This window comes from Rhodamnia argentea, chromosome 9, assembly GCF_020921035.1.
Source record: "Rhodamnia argentea isolate NSW1041297 chromosome 9, ASM2092103v1, whole genome shotgun sequence".
NCBI classification, from domain to species: Eukaryota; Viridiplantae; Streptophyta; class Magnoliopsida; order Myrtales; family Myrtaceae; genus Rhodamnia; species Rhodamnia argentea.
Window position 1 is genome coordinate 26718260 of NC_063158.1, and position 16704 is coordinate 26734963.

The following is a 16704-nucleotide window of genomic DNA, read 5'->3' on the forward strand; positions in this document are numbered from 1 at the left end:
CATCATTGAATATCGTTGAAATATGTGATCATCGTGGAACTCCTTTGTAATGTCGGTCTTCCCTTTGTTTTCATAAGACTAGCCTTTTTCCCCTATGTAGTGAACTTTGCTGTGCATGTATTAAATAAAGTTTCTACTGTGTTGTGAGTTATAGCCTAGCATGTCTATTAATGATGGTGGACTTGAGGACAGATGAATCAAGTGTTGTACTACTGAAAATTAGTTCCATGGTGACACTACTTTGTTTCTTTTAGAGATCAACTCTCCTCTATTAATCATGTATGATCTTTATAGTTGTGCTTTGTGCTCTATCAGCAAGATGTGAAGAAAATGTATTCTCAATTTCTTTCCTGTTCTTTGTAGAGCATTATGTAATTTCTTTTAGTATGGTGTTTGAGCTTTAATGCCGCTTGTTGGGCATTTTAGCTCTAACACCACTTGTTCACCGTGATGGTTATTGCATAAGTATGATTGTACTGAGCAGATCAAGATGAAGTTAATATGCTAAAATACGTGCTATGCCAATTAATCACCCCCAAATGTTTACAATACTTTGCTTTATACACTATTTCTTAGTATTTGTTTTCTATATGGTCACTTGAACAGATCTTAATCCTAACAAATTTCTAACTTTGGCTCCTTGTGGCAAACACATGATCTAATGACTAATATGAACCATTAGCGTATGTATGTCCAGGATTCATGCAAGAAATATTCATTGCTTAGATATTTGGTCGGTATAGCTATAACTTAGCATCCCGAGCTAAATATTTTCGAGAGCAAGTATTGCCTATATTGATTCTACTCAATCAAGCTAAACATATCAAGAATCCTTGAAAATTAAATTAGAATTTGCAAGACTTCTTATTTTTTCCAAAATAACCTGTCATGAATTAGTTGCAAAAGATATGTGTATGAGTACTTGGCCACAAGGGCAAGCACGGGCCGGCCGGGCAGGGTCTCAAGGTACCTTTTTCGGCTCGACCCCAACCAGGTGGCTTTGGAATTCTTAGGCTAGGCTCGATTGAACTAGAAAAGGCTCGCACTGGACAAAGCTGGCCCGGTTGGGCCAAGTAGGGCCTAGCTCATTCTTTTTTGAAGATGAAAATGATTTTATTCTTATTTTCAACTTCAGAAAGCACTTGTTAACGAGTATGGACCGACTCATTTCATCGATTATCTTTGTCTGCTATGATGAGTTTGACAAGTATTCGTTATCTATGTCAATTCAGAGTCACCGGTAGGGGGCGCAGTGAAGATGTTCATTTACCATTAGCACATGACTAATGGTTAAAAATAGATTCAAAAACATTATTTTTTAAATAAATAGTCTTGGATCATGAAAAGACTTAATTTATACGAACGGGCATACTATTTCAACAATAGAAAAGAAACTCTGAATAAAAAGACACAACTCTACCAATAAATTTCTAAGCTGATTAATGTCTAAAACGAAAAAGAAAAAAAAACACTAGCAGCATATTAATCTCAATTACAATAGTTTTATTTGTCGAGCTCATGCAGAACTATGACTACCACCGTCCATAAATGATGGCACCAGCAGTGACGTGTGCCTGAAACCCTAATTTACCACATGTGCTTTCTAGTTCCTAGAAAAATGCATGTACTTTGAAGTTGTCTCCTTCGTCGGAAACTTCATTGATATGAATACTACTCGGTCAATCACTCTGAATCCCAACTGATTTCATCGTCCGTGTGCATGTCCTATCTATATTGTCATTAAAAGCATCCCGAGACTTTCCCTTGCAATTTTCTCCACTTCACTAAATCCACGAAACCCATGAATTCCCAACATATTTTTCTGGGCATGAGACTGACTACGACCACTGAAATTGGGTATTGACGTCCACCTGGCTGATCCATGTTTCACGTGGATGGGTTGACCGATTGAAGATAGACTAGTGCAGTCGCGGAACTTAATAAACGTCAAATGCTCTAAACAACAAATGCCAAACTAGACATAAGCCAAAGCCACCCCAAGACATCGTTAATTTTGCTCCTTTCAAGTGACTTACCACGATTCAAAAGGTTGGATGTAGAAAAAGATAGAACTCGAGAATTCCAAATAGACCTTGGTCCATTACTATACTTCACGACTTGTCGAGGAAGTGAGATATGATAGACTCATTGTAGGGAAAATTACCAAAAAAGTCCTAAATCTATTGTAATTATGCCAATTCAGTCCTAAACTTTTTTTTTTGGCCGATTGAGTCCTAAACCTTTTACAATTGTGTCAATTTAGTCCATCCGGCGAATTTTGGCCGGCCGGCGCTGACGTGGACGCCAGCAGGCCGGTGACATAATATTTTAATATTTTTTTCATTTTTTTTTTCTAATTTTCGGATTTTTTTATTTTTGTTTTTATTTTTATTTTTTTACTTCCCCTTCCCAGCCCAGATCTGCACTCTCTCCTCCTCCTCTTCTTCGTGATATGCATTTCTACGTTGCTACAGTTCACCCACAGCCACCGGACAATCGAATTGGGAAAATGTTGGAAAAGTTGAAACCCTTCATCCATGTCGTTGGTGATATAAAAAAAAAAAAAAATCCATGTCGTCGTTTGGCCAAATCGAGAGAGAGAGAGTTCTGGGGGAAGAGAGTTCAGGTGCGAGCGCGAGACCAAACCGTCGTGCGTCGCTTGCCGTCGTCGCAACCCGAGGGGGTTGGCCTCGTGTGTGGGGGGTAGACCTTTTGTAAAAGGAGGAAGCTTTCCTTTTGGACTCTCACGGTCTCTTCATTGGTTCACGTTTGGGGTGAAGAGAAAAGGAGAAGGAAAAAAAAAACAAAAGAAAGGAGAGGGAGAGAATCTGAGGCGCAACGGAGCTCCGGAGAGGAGGAAGAAGCAGTAGAGTTGGAAAAAAAAAAAAAAAAGAGCCCTGAGAGATCGCTCACAAGGGAGAGGGGAGCTCTGTGATTTTTGAAGGGTGAGAGAGGTCTTTCTTTCCTGGGGAGGTCTCGAAGGAAGAGTCTCTGAAGCAAAAAACAGAGCAGTTCAGAGAGCAAAAAAAAAAAAATCGCGAGCAAGAGTGAGAGATCGAGCCGAGTTTTTGAGTCCAGACAATAGATCCAGACCTAGTTAACGTGTACACGCTTCTTTTCGACTGTGTTGTGCCTTTTTATGCTTCGTTTTGATGAAATCGCACTGACCGGACCTTGCTCGAACCTCGTCGGGGCCGTGATTTGCGGCCTTCGAACGGACGACATCACGTGCAGTCGAATCCGTTTGGATAAGTCGTTCGGCCTTTATTTCTCCTGTTGCGGTGTTGTGGCTCGGTCCTGGCGGTTGGAGTTGGTGGATGGCGCCGTTGATGGGGGACGGTTCCTGTGTAGGTCCAAGAGGTAGGACCTGTGAAGAAGGCCTTGTGAAAAGCATCGTGGAGAAAGACGACCTCCTGGGCTGGGAAAGGGGAAATAAAAAAAATTCCGAAAATTCGAAAAAAAATATAACAAAATAAAAAAATATTAAAATATTATGTCGCCGGCCGGCCGGCATTCACGTCAGCGCCGGCCGGCCAAAACTCGCCAGATGGACTGAATTGACACAATTACAAAAGGTTTAGGACTCAATCGATAAAAAAAAAAAGTTTAGGACTGAATTGGCACAATTGCAATAGGTTTAGGATTTTTTTGGTAATTTTCCCACTCATTGTACGAACGTTAAGCAGTCAAAATCGATCACAAGTTAAGAAATGCACGGGTGTGGAAACTTGTATTCTTTATCTGGGAACCATGATGATTCTTTTTATTCCTATATGTGATTTATCACTACTAAGGCGTAAGCATGAACAAACTGTATGATTTGAGTAAGAAACGTATTGCATACATAACACTTAGGGTATGTTTGTTTGGGGGAAAAGCTTCATGTTAAAGGAAACTAATTTTCAAAAATGAATGGTTAGTTTTCCTTTGTTTAGTGATATGTGACCTAAAATGCTTTCTGGTATTTTATTTTCATTCGGAGAATGATATCTCATCACTTTATCTCGGGCAAAATGAATATTTATTTTTAAATATTTTTTATTTTTTGATTTCTTTTTCTTTTTCCTTCTTCCTCCACCGTGATCAGGTGGCGGTGGCCACGAGCAAGGTTGGGCATCCACTTTACTACAAATACAACCATTGACTGTAGTTGCTATTGCAAAAAAATTATGTGGGATACTTTAACAAATTATCAAGGTTTAACTTTATCTCATAATTTTAGAGTTCCCTAATCTATTGATCGATGAGATGGCTCCATTATAATACGTGGAGATGAGGCTGGCATCGCTTAGTCGCACTCACTCATAAATGTTTCGCAATCCTAAATTAAACCCGAGCCCGCAAGAATCAATTGCAACAAAGGAGTTTTCTCACACTCTCGGTCCTCTCCTTATCTCTCGCAAGTTTTGATACATATTAAGCACACGCTATATAGCACCAGAGATAATCACCAATTTAGAGTGCAAAAATTTAATTTACTATCTTGATACATGAAGATATGCCCTTATCTTTAAAAAGGGGAGACAATTCTTAGGATCTATGATAATTTAAATTGTTCTCCAAGTTTTTATTTTTTAACATAAAGAAGAATTGCTTCCTCTTTTGACCATGCACTCACTATAAATTGGGTGTGGACTATTGGTTTTCTTTCTTATTTTTGTTTGTGGTCGGACAAACAGGTTGAGTTCCCTTTCATGCTTGCCGTACGCAAGTCATGGATAGTTGCCTTGGATATATGAATTTATGGTCCCACTAGTGATTAGTTTTGTTCTGTGCTGAACACACGGATGACGTCAGCAAATTTGGATTACTTGCCCCGGTGCCCGCGCCATCACGAAGAACATGCACGTTTCATAATTGAATTCCAATTGACTATACGGGAGGTCGTTTGACTCATGTTTGAGAATGATTTGCACCCACGTTCCACTCCTCTGTTTTCATTCACACGTCGGTTTTTCGTTCTTAACGATGGAGTTTCGTTTGTTGAACAAGAAAATCCATAAAAATTTTAATTATCTGTGTGTCCTAAAGGAAATTTACTTTAACTAATTTTTATCATATATACATATATATTTTTATCTGTGATGCATTCACATGTTTACGATGCACCGCTTGAGGGAGGTATGGGCTTGGGAGAGTCCGCACCTAATCAAGGGCTGTTGGCTCACTTTAGGCAATACTCCTAAACTTTCTTCCTATTTCTCCGAATATCATCGGGAAATTCGAAGTTGGGTTGCGACAGTACATGAGTACTTGGCTACTACGGGTGAGCATGGGGAGGTGGGGCCTCAAGGTACTTTTTTGGCTTGGCCCGGATAGGGCGTGGAATTTCTAGGCGAGGCTCAATTGCACAAGAAAAGGCTCGAATCGAATTATTTGTTCCAAACGTGTAGAGTTGTGCCTAGGTTTTTTTTTTTTTCAAAAGTTAGAAATGGTTTAATTATTATTTTCTGCCTAAAAAATCACTTGATAACAGGTGTGGATCAATTCATTTGATCGATTAGCTTTGTCAAGTACGGTGAATCTGACAATTATTCTTCATCTATGTCAATTCAACGTTACTAGTAGGTAGCCACAAGCTTGGCACTTAATAAAGATTAGCCCATGGCTATTGGTAAAAAATAGATTCGGAAATATAAACTTTTTGGATGAATAGTCTTGGAACATTAAAAGATGCAACTCTTTTATGAATGGACATATTATTTGAACGAGAGACGCAACTCTTGATAAAGAAGGCACAACCCTACCAATGCACTTTGAAGGGTAATGAAGAAAAAGAAAAAAACACTAGCAGCATATTAGTCTCAATTACAATATGTTTGTTTGACGAGTTCATGCAGCACTATCACTACAACCGTCCATAAATGATGGCACCAGCAGTGACGTGTACATAAAACCCTAATTTCCCACATGTGCTCTCTAGTTCCTAGAAAAAATGCATGGACTTTGAACGTCTCTTTCGTTCTCTCTCTCTCTCTCGGCCGTTCTGTCTCCTTCATCGGAACCTTCATTGACGTGAATAACACTCGGTCAATCACTTTGATTGTTCAACCAATTTCGCCCGCTGTTTGCATGTCCTATCTATGTTGTCGTTATGGGCAGTTCTGTGCCTTAAAACTACTTGAATTCCCAACATGATTCTCTGCATGAGACTGACTGACCGACTACGACCATTGATTTACGAATTGACAATATGGGACGACGTTCTCCTGCTGGTGCTGCCTGATAAGTGCGTTGTTTCACATGGTTGGGTTGAAGGATTGTAGAATGAAAGTCAAATACTATAATCGAAAAATGCCAAAAATACCAAATACGAGCCCTTTTCCAACGTCCAAATGGACTTCATCTTCAGTAAAGAAAGAATCTTTGTGAGAAATTACTTTCCCTTCTTTCCATCACCCACGATCTCATTGGCAAAAGAGTCCAGTTTTGGACTTTCCTAACGCGACCCTAGTTTCATTGTGATTCAATTTTCGGGTTTGAGTTTCGAAACAATCGGGATTAACTTGGAGCCATAATCAACAAATCTCCACCATGGTGGGAACTCCAACTTCAAGCTCATCATTGTCTCTCCCAAGCCCCTCCGAGCTCCTCATCCACTACAGACACCAGCCAAGTTCGAACAGTACTGGAACTTGAATAGCGTGATAGGATTCCTTAGCACGTCTGCAGGATTAACTGCCATATTTCAACGAAAGCGATTCATTGTGACACAATATCACGTGTAAAATTGTAAACTTGACATCAATGTATGTTTTCTGCTCATATGATACATTTGATTTTTGACCTAATGTATTTCACTCTGATTTTTGTAGTAAATAACAATCTTCTACTACAGCAATCCCCGATCATTGAACAAACCTCTTGGCCAAATAGATTCGTTGATTGCCTCGGTTGATGCTATGTGATTTGCTTTAGTGGTTGACAAAACATGCTGACTGTAATTGCTATTGTAGACAAGCAACGTGAGATACTTTAACAAATTTTAGTGGCAAATAATACATGTTAGTGAAGTATTAACCTCCCAAGAAAATAAATATTAAGGTGTAAATGTATCTCGTAATTTTAGAATTTCCCAATTTGTTGATTACTTGCCCTGCGCCCACGTCATCACGAAGAACATGCACGTTTCACAATTGATTTCAATTGATTTCAATTGATTATATACGAGAAGTCGTTTGACTCATGTTTGAAAATTGATTTGCCCCCACCTTCCACACATCTATCTTCATTCACACTTCGGTTTTCCACCCTTAACGATGGAACTAGTTCTATTTGTCGAATAAGAAAATCCATAAAATTTTTCGTTACCTATGCGTCTAACGGAAATTTGATCTCTATCCTAATGCCCATGATGCATCATTCACACGCTCATGCTTGCGAATTTAAATATTTTAAGCAATTGATATAGAACGAATTATTTGAATTACAAATTATAAAATCTAAAAGTGAGATACATCTTCACGCTCTTTTTTTTGGTCGAAAACATCTTCACGCTCTTTAATTATAGAGTTTTGTATATTGAATACACAAAACCTTCCAATTATTCTTTGCGTCCTAAGGGGAATTTGCTATAATGAATTGCTATCCTCGCTACCATCTGTTCAATCTATCTTTAAGTCAGGAGCTTATTGAAGATAGCAAGCCAGCATATGAAGCTATTCTTGGGTGTGTTGGGTGCAATGCACGTTAGCTTGTGCCAAAGAACCCTTCTTGCACGAGTTCTAATGCAACTCCATCATGCACTATTGACAGAAAAAGTAGCCCTGCATTACACCTGATTGGACTAACTTGGATTAGAATACATCCATTCACTTCACCTATGTGCCGCACTTAGTTCTCAGATTAGCATATTTAAAATTTTCTCGAAATACACAAAACGTTTTATTGTTGTAGTTTCCCACCTCGAATAGATATTTTTGGGCCTTCCATTAGAACTTGAAAGATTTTTTTTTTTTATGTTTATTTTATATTCTATTGTTATTTACGTCATAAAAAGGAAGTACAAAAAAGAAAAGAATTTCATAACTCGCCTACCCATCAAATCAATTAACTTTCTTTAGAGTATTATTCTCCACGGGTCAATACTTTGGTCAACCTTCTAGATTTAACGTGCTAGAAACCAGAAAATAAAAATAAAACTTGAGGCTCCAGATTACTAAGCTGAATTAGCGAGTGTGAAAGTGGTGTTTATCCAAGAGAAAAACACCCGTCTTCATTGACGGCGGTCTCCTTGTGAACTGTCCTTTCGTAGTTTCCAAGAATTTGTCCGTAGGACCACGGATCTCGGTCGCCTAATACTGCTCAGAATCTCGAGTATCTATGGGAATTGGAATGACATGCAAGTTTTCATAAAGTAAAAGACCAAAAAAAGAAAAAGAAAAAGAAAATCATGTGCTGCGTTCTGTGTGTGCCTCTGCATATTGACCACATCTGTTGGTTGGGAGACTTTGTGTGAATATCATGGACTTTTGGCAGTGGTTTGAGCGTGTTGAAGGCAAGTAAGAGTCAACATTTCACAATTTGGGCCTTTCATTGTCAGACGAACTTTCCTCTCGTTTTTTCTCTGTCTTGGTTTTATTTCGCCCTTTTTATCTCTTGTTAGGAATAAATGAGGAAATGCAATCTGGGTTTTACTTACCCGAGTGATGTGCTCTCCGTCGAGTAAACAAGTTTGCGGCCTTGCTTGTCCCGGTTCATAGCTTAGGGAACCAATGAAGCTGAGCAGATTGTGATGAACAGCTTTTCTTTTCATTAACAAGTTTGCAAAATGCAATGAGTGGGATTATACCTTCGGAGCGTATTTAGAGAATTTTGTTTTGTGCTTAATGTCGTGCTACATGCATGTATTTACGAGATAGGAGTGGTGGTAAGTCAAACATCAGACAATTAAACAAACCTAATTGTGATTACGAAAAAATCGGCCTAGAAATTATTTGCTCTACATGCTGCTAATCACCATAAGCCACAAAACAAGCAAGAACTCACAAAACTTAAATTCTATAAAAGCAACCCCAGAACAGTAACTCAATCGCAAAGACAAACGCCTTTCTGGTGCACTGCATTAAATTTGATGCCGGTTAAGCAAATTGCCAACTCACTAAAATCATCTGTCTCCTCAAATAGGGCTTATGAGTTCCATAAAGACTACTGTAAAAAGAAAACCGTACGACTGCCATGGTCCAATTACCGTACAAGACTCAAAGCCAACTAGTCTTTCCCCTTTGAATCTGTAGCAATAGCACACCCTTTAACAGACTAGGGCTAACATCCAGAGACTTCAAATGCATTGAATTCAAGGCAATGAAACTTTGTTGCATCCAAATTCCGACATAAAGTAACCAGAAGTGTCGTATTTACCTGGCTATTTCGAACAAAAAGCTAAAGCTATTCCACAATGTTTTACAGCTCTCTTGGGCAGGTATTACTTTGCACCATGTGCTTTTGACTTCGCTGCGAGCTTTCCATTTACTTCATTTGTTTATGACTATTATTGGCCTCCACAAGCCGAGAAAGTTGTGTCACAATATTGAGAAAAGGCAAAACCTTTAGTCTAATTTCAAACTTGGGGAGGAATTGGTGGGTTGCCTTTCTCACCAAGTTTCAAGGACATATAGAAAATTATGGTTATCTTCATCTGCTTCTAGAATTTCATTTTCCTCTCCTGATTTCACACGAGTATTGTTCATCCCTCCGAATACTGTATCGTGCATTCCACGCAAAAATAAAAGACTTCTCCCTCCTCCAAGTCAAATATTTTCATGGCTTCCACATTGTTAGGCCTTCGACATGGAACTCCATCGCCAAAAAAACTACTTATCACAACTTGATCATTCATTGACTCTCAACCCACGATTGATCTGCTGGCAACCACTGAAAAGTTGTTTGAACTTTGATCTGATGCAAACCACCATTGTACACATATATCATCAATACCACAAAAAATACACCTAAAAAGACTTAAACTGAATTACCTCGCATTAATTACCTCTCAATCTAGAATTCAGTATTGCTTATTTAGGGTGTAACGTTCAAAAGTTTATCGGAATCAACAAAAATTAAACTGAATTACTTCACATTAAGTACATGTAAATCTAGAATTAATTACTGCCTCTTTGATTGTGTAGTTGTATGAGTTTGGATATTTATGCATTGAACTAACTTTTCCTTCTTCAAAACAATGCAACCACGGACAATGAAATACAACACTATCAATTATTAGCTTATTTTGCTTTTCCTATTTTTCATAACCTAACCCATGGGCATGGTCATAACTAGTTAGCTATATGGTGGAGAACTAGAGCAGCAATCCACCGGCATTATCCTCGACTTAAATTTGAGTTCTCCAAGGTTGGAATTGAACTCAAAAACATAAGTTATTGATTCGAAAGCACCAAATTAATCTTGTCGTTGGGTCAATTTGTGACAACTTATTTCGACAAGGGCCGGAACAAGCAGTTCCTAATAGGCTTCTAGGATGGAAAATGGATGCAAAAATTAACCGAATTCTTCACCTAAATAGACATATGTAACTCACAAGATGCCCTTTTGCTAACATTTAATGTTGGAACTCCAATGTTAAGCTTTGTCAGAAATCTAAAGTGGAGATTTTTTTTTATTAATAACCTAATCCTACGTGGCTCGCTAGAGAATCCCAGTTAGCAATGAAAAGCTAAAAGATTTGAAAAATTAAGCAAAATAAAAAAGCTAAAAAACCCAAAAAAAATAAAATAAAAAGTTACAAAAAAGGAAAAGTAGTGAGTTGTAGCGGCTTGCACAGCTCTCGCTATCGAGCCCCACCATTACCGGCAATGGCTGGTGAGGGTGGGGGATTGCGGGCAGGGGTCATTGAGCCCCAGCTAGTGATTGACAACCCTTGTCGATCGTAGGCGAGGTTAGCGGCTCTAGCCTAGATCGGGCGACAGTTGCCAGCCCTTGCCTGTGGTCGCGAGCCTCACCGGCCACCGGCAAGGGCTCGGTAAACCGTGCCGGCCATCCCTCATCTCTGCTTGGCTTCTTGTGTTTTCTTTTTAGCTCTTCATTTGTTTAGCTTGTGCACCAAGTGTTCGACGAAATGCTTGAACCATGCTATCCTTCAATTCGGTTTCCACCCACTTCATCATCCCGCGCTAGTGCTTAGGTCCGCTAGGGGAAACCTTGGCTTGCTGTCGCCGAGGGTCGCCAGCCATCCCCTACCATTGCCGCTGCAACCGCCCTTTTCTTTTCATTTGTTCTTCTTTTAATTTTTCATATTTTATTTTTTTTTGGGGTTTTTTTAGCTTAATTTTAAGTTTGAGATTGAATTTTTTAAAAAAAATTGCCACGCGAAGTCCACGTGGATTGATTTTTAATTATAAATGATGTGTCACTAAAATATTTTAATTATAAATGTCCTGTATATTGTTTGGCTAGAATCTCTCGCTGTTGGCACTTAATTGATCAATTTTTTATCTGATTTGGCACTTAAGTGAGTTGGCGAAAAATTTTGCTACCAAAGTGAGCGCCATATGCAAACTTTGGCACTTATTGGTGTCCTTTTGCGGAAAAAAAAAATTCATGCTGAAACTTTAGGCAACGACAATCTTCATAAATAAGAGCTGTCTAATAAATTTGTTTGGAGTAGAGTATGCTTATAGCCATGGGGAGAGGGACTTTTTATATTTGCATATCCTAATAGCGTGGGGTCAGTCTAGACTTCTAAGTTTTGATGCTAAGGATGCATAGAGACAATACCAAACGTTTTAGCCTTTTATGCTGCTTCCAGGAAGAGCTGCCCCCATTTCCATGAAAAAGCCTTTAGATGCATATTTGACGTGCAGGACAAGTATAAATACATTAAGTCACCTCCAGTAGGGGAACTTCATTCAAAGCCAAGAGAGCTGAAAAGGCAATAGCTCTCTGTAACCCATAATCTCTAGTATCAATGGCCAGGTTTCCAAGGGTTGACAAGAGCGACAACAAGAAGACAGTGAAGAAGGGAGCTTGGACTGCGGAAGAAGACCACAAACTGGTGGCATATATCAAGAGATATGGCATCTGGAACTGGACTCACATGGCAGAACCTGCCGGTGCGTGTGTTGTTATTTTATCTCTCTTGTGTTCTGATCCTTTATCTTTTCAAGAAATGGGTTTATGTGGATCCGAATCTTCTTCATTTAAGGCCAATCATCTGGCACAAGGAGATTGACTACTGTGATAAGGATCAAAATCCTAGTGTCTTGGTGGATCAAGATCTCCTTGAAAATTTGACCGCCTAGATCACTAACCCTAGTATCGGATGTGTGTTTGCTCAGGTTTGGCAAGAACAGGAAAGAGTTGCCGGCTTCGATGGATGAACTATCTGAGGCCCAACATCAAGCATGGAAACATCGCCAAAGAAGAGGAGGAAATCATTATTAACTTGCACCGAGTTCTTGGTAACCGGTGAGTAAATGCACTTGTACAACATGATTTTGGGTCGATATTGATGACGCTAATCGACTTTAGGCAAAGAAATTATAAGAAATAGTCGCACGTGAATTACTTAGAATATTGTCATTGCTATATGATAGGGAGAATTAAATTGTTATGGTAATATAGAGGAAAGAATACAATTTGAGGCATAAGTGGGGTAATCGCCGCAATCAAGAATCTAAAACCCTACTTTAACTATGGAGTTTATGATTCTATTAACAAGAACGAACATATTGTCATTGGTTTTTGGAAATAATGATTGATCTAATTCATAATTTCCTTGTTGTAGTTGGGCCAGCATAGCGAATAGACTTCCGGGAAGGACGGACAATGAGATAAAGAACTATTGGAATATTCGCTTGAAGAAACGTTTTGTCATGGACAATTTGCAAATGCCAACTGCATGCGATGTGAAAGTTGACTCCAATGACAATGATCCTTCATCCCCCCAATATTCATCAATAGCCCATGTTGATGCTGCAAAAGCACAAAACCTTGGGCCTCCTAGGGGAGTTGATCACGTTGATGAAACCCTAATCAATGGCTTGATCTCACCAGGCAACAAAATCGAAAAAGAAGAAGAAAACATCTGGGAACAATTGTTTGCACTGAAAGATCTTTGCATACTAGAAGATTTTGATGGTATGTGCTTGAACCCGGGAAGTGTATCTCCTGCTTCTGAGTGCACGTATTCTGAGCCTACGTACTTTGGCGAATCCTACGAGGACTTCATCATGGATTTATGGGGAAATTAATGATGATAATGTGCTAGAATATTTGTCGCAATAAATGATTCTCGTGGTTTCCCTTTGTAAGTTCAGTTATCCGATTTGTAAGGCTAGCTTGTTACGCCTATGTAGTTAAGTTCGCTTGTGCAACTACTTTATAGAGTTACTACAGGGTTGAGAATTATAGCAGGTATATCAGTGATTGAGAAGTGTAATAAATGTCCTTGCACTATTGGGAATCATATCTATATTGATAAATCTTGTGTTTCGTGTTAGGATGTCGACTAGTCATTTTGCAGCTGATTGTATTCCAGTTAAACTCATAAATTGAGGTCACTTACATCTAGTGCAATTTCATGCTCCATTTAGAAAGTTGGCAGCGCATGATCTCTTGCCCTGCATTTTTTTATATTGGATTGGTTCGTAGGTATACTGCTATCGGTTTTGTCACGATGTATTTGGTCAAAGTACGATAGTTTGAGCTGTAATGCCATTTGGTTAGGGATTTAAGCTCTAATGTCGATCATTCATCTTTGTGGTGATGGCATCCGATCATCTATGACGATCATTCAGATAGACTTGCCTCAAATACAGTCTAAGCAAAATATTTCTTATATAAGGAGAAGAGTTTGAAAGGATGCTGCCACATCTTCAAGAAAAAATGTCTCCTGGTGTGTTTTTGTGCCCCGGACTTCTATGTTATACCAGGAATTTTAAGTTGCAATATGAAAATTTTGTTGAAATCTACGGTCTCTGAGCCTTAGTTATCATTTCAAGATCCAAATAGCCATAGGGTATACCGAAATCACGTGAGAGCCAATCCACGGGGTAGAGAATAACAGCTCTTGCGGCTATGAGGATCGATATGATTGCCGATTTCCCAGAACTCAGCGTAACTTGACGATGATTTCCTCGTCTTCTTTCGTGGTGTACCCGTGCCTGATGTTGGGCCTCAAGTAGTTCGCTGGGATGAAGTCGGCAACTATTCCCGTTTCTTGCTAAGCCTGTGAGTCAAAGCAATTTCAAGACAAAACAAACCAGTTTGTTAACTTTCTCTAGGATCATATACAAAATCTAACCAGCAGGTTTAGCCATCCGAGTGCAGCTCCAAAGGCCAGATCTCCTGCAGGCCCTCGCCGACCATTTCTTGACCACTGCTATCTCATTTTTTCTTTTAAAGAAAATGTCTCTTGTACCCTTAATAGCTAGGAAGCACGGACACTCCCCAGGGGCATTCGTGTCGGGCACTCCGACACTCTCTGACATGTATCAATACGTGATCAACGTTCCAGACATACCAGTGATGCGTGAGTCCAGCATTTCGACATGTCATTTCGACTGGCATGAGGTCAATTTTAAGCATTTTCCATAAATTAGGGTCAAAATCTAAATTTATCAAAAATATATATACTTAAGTCGTATACCCAACCATCTCAAAATTGATATACTCAGCTAGCCAAAAAAAAAAAAAAAAACTAATCGTGAATCCCTAACAAAAGAAGAAGAAGAAGAAGCAGCAGCAGCAACAGCAGCTCACCTTTGATATTTTTGTCTATACATGATAATTTATCTTATATATATGAAAACATACATTTAATGTACAACGTGTCCTAATGTTTCGAAATTCTTTATTCTTTAAGAAATGGCGTGTCGGCATATCGAGCCGTGTCAAGTCATGTCATGTCGCGTACCGGTGCTACTTAGCTTAATTGGCGAAGAAAATGAAAACAAACAGAGAAAAATGGGACAAAACAGTTAAGAAAAGTGTTAATAGGAGGAAAAATAAGAATATTTCACTAATCAGTCTGACCCTCCACATATACGAACCGGCAAAGATGAAATTCAACATGGAAATGGGATGTTGGAGATGCCTATACTGTCTTTTTCAAAAGTTCACAGAACATGTTTAAACTAAAAAGGGCGGCTACTTAAACTAAGAAGTAATATTGTTTATTTATAAAAAACCATGGAGGTTAACATCACATATAGTTTAACCCTCAGTAAAATAAATAACTAATGCACAAAGATATATACACCATCTAGATGGGATGGGTATAACTATAATCTATCTACCTGAGTTGCATTAAGTATTTTGGCCCAACTAACGAAGAGACGTTGGCCGGGAGGAGTGGACTGATTGATGTACGCAAAAGCTGGTCCAGACACCACTTAACCTCTAAGCTAAAAAGGAAAAAGAATGCTAGTTGCAAGCAATTAAACAGGTGCCTGCAGCCTGTAGCCTGCACTATGCAAAGGGTTTTAAAAATGTTAATACATGAACTGAGAGATAGGATGGATGGTAGCAGTGATTTCAAATCCAGAGGTTAGTTGGACTCTGGCAACTTTACGTATCGCAGAGTTAGGCTTTTTGTGGGTGATAGTGGAAAAGTTGATAGATAAGGCACCCTTGCTGCCATTCTACAAAACCGCACATGAGATTTTCATCTTATACCGCTTCTTGTTCAATTCTTTCGAAGTCATTGGATCCTTTTTCTCATTCGAGAATCTCTAGAATCCATCTTTTTTTTCGATCCACTTCCTCGATCACTGCGAACCCCAATTAGATCCAGGCATGATACACATTCAAAATTGTAGTGTAACGTGTATCTCACATGTTCCGGTCATGTAACGGATGAGATAAATAAAAAAAATGTGTGAAATTTCTGCATACTTTAGTACAAAATAATGAAGATAGGCTTTATCAGATAATTATTTAAGGTAACATATCAATCAAGGAAATACAAAATAAAAAAGAGACATATAAGCAATCTTTAAAGATACTTAGAATCAAAAGAAATATTCTAATTATCTTTAACAGAGGATAATATCCTACAGAAATATATACGTTCTCAATAGTCAATCTATAAGTTACAGAAGGAAATAAATGTTTTTCATATATTGATATTCAAAATGGGTGTGGATATGTGTAGCGTGAAAGTAGGCTCGAGATATCATGTTAAATGTACAAGAATTAACAAGAGAAAAAAACAAAAAGCGTATGTCAGGTTATGTGTCTCAATTTAAGTTGAGTTAGTCCATTGTAAATATCAAAATTTCAGATATCTAATTATCTAAAGAGACAGGAAACAAACATGTGAAATCATAGCGGTTAGTGCTTCAACCGCTAGTGTCTACATTATAATATTTTAAACGGTTAAAGATAAGAGCGAATCAAAAAGGAATATTTAAGCACCTTATTCAAATGTCTTATAATCGAGGTGTACTTCTCGTTATGGGTGATTGATTCGTATTGTTTCTTAGCTGCTGATCCTACGTTTTAAAACGGTGACAAAAACATCTCAACAACAACTATACTATCATAAGCTAACGTGCTCTGATTTTTTTTTTGGGTGGGAAACAAATAGATAACTTTGCGCACATCTCCCAATAAATTGTCCACTTCCTATGGTGGGACAAATAAATTTATATTTTTCATTTTAGCACGTGTGTACTTCCTATTCGTGTAGCGGATTTGAATAGATTTGGACAGCCGAAATGTTGACATATATATTCACGGGCTCCA

The 16704-nt window shown here is 38.6% G+C and overlaps 1 protein-coding gene across 1 annotated transcript; it reads left to right on the top strand.

The window, feature by feature from the left end:
• The first annotated feature begins 11923 nt into the window (after window positions 1-11923).
• On the top strand, window positions 11924-13208 carry LOC115755401 (MYB-like transcription factor EOBI). The gene is made up of 3 exons (XM_030694781.1): window positions 11924-12068; window positions 12294-12423; window positions 12743-13208. The coding sequence occupies exons 1-3, from the start codon at window positions 11924-11926 to the stop codon at window positions 13206-13208; spliced, it is 741 nt and encodes a 246-aa protein (XP_030550641.1).
• Window positions 13209-16704: the final 3496 nt, after the last annotated feature.

Bases quoted from the DNA above. Each gene is read 5' to 3' on its own strand.
- LOC115755401 (XM_030694781.1), top strand. From the start codon at position 11,924: ATGGCCAGGTTTCCAAGGGTTGACAAGAGCGACAACAAGAAGACAGTG. The intron at 12,069-12,293 runs GTGCGTGTGTTG...GTGTTTGCTCAG, and splicing joins TCACATGGCAGAACCTGCCG to GTTTGGCAAGAACAGGAAAG. The intron at 12,424-12,742 runs GTGAGTAAATGC...TCCTTGTTGTAG, and splicing joins CACCGAGTTCTTGGTAACCG to TTGGGCCAGCATAGCGAATA.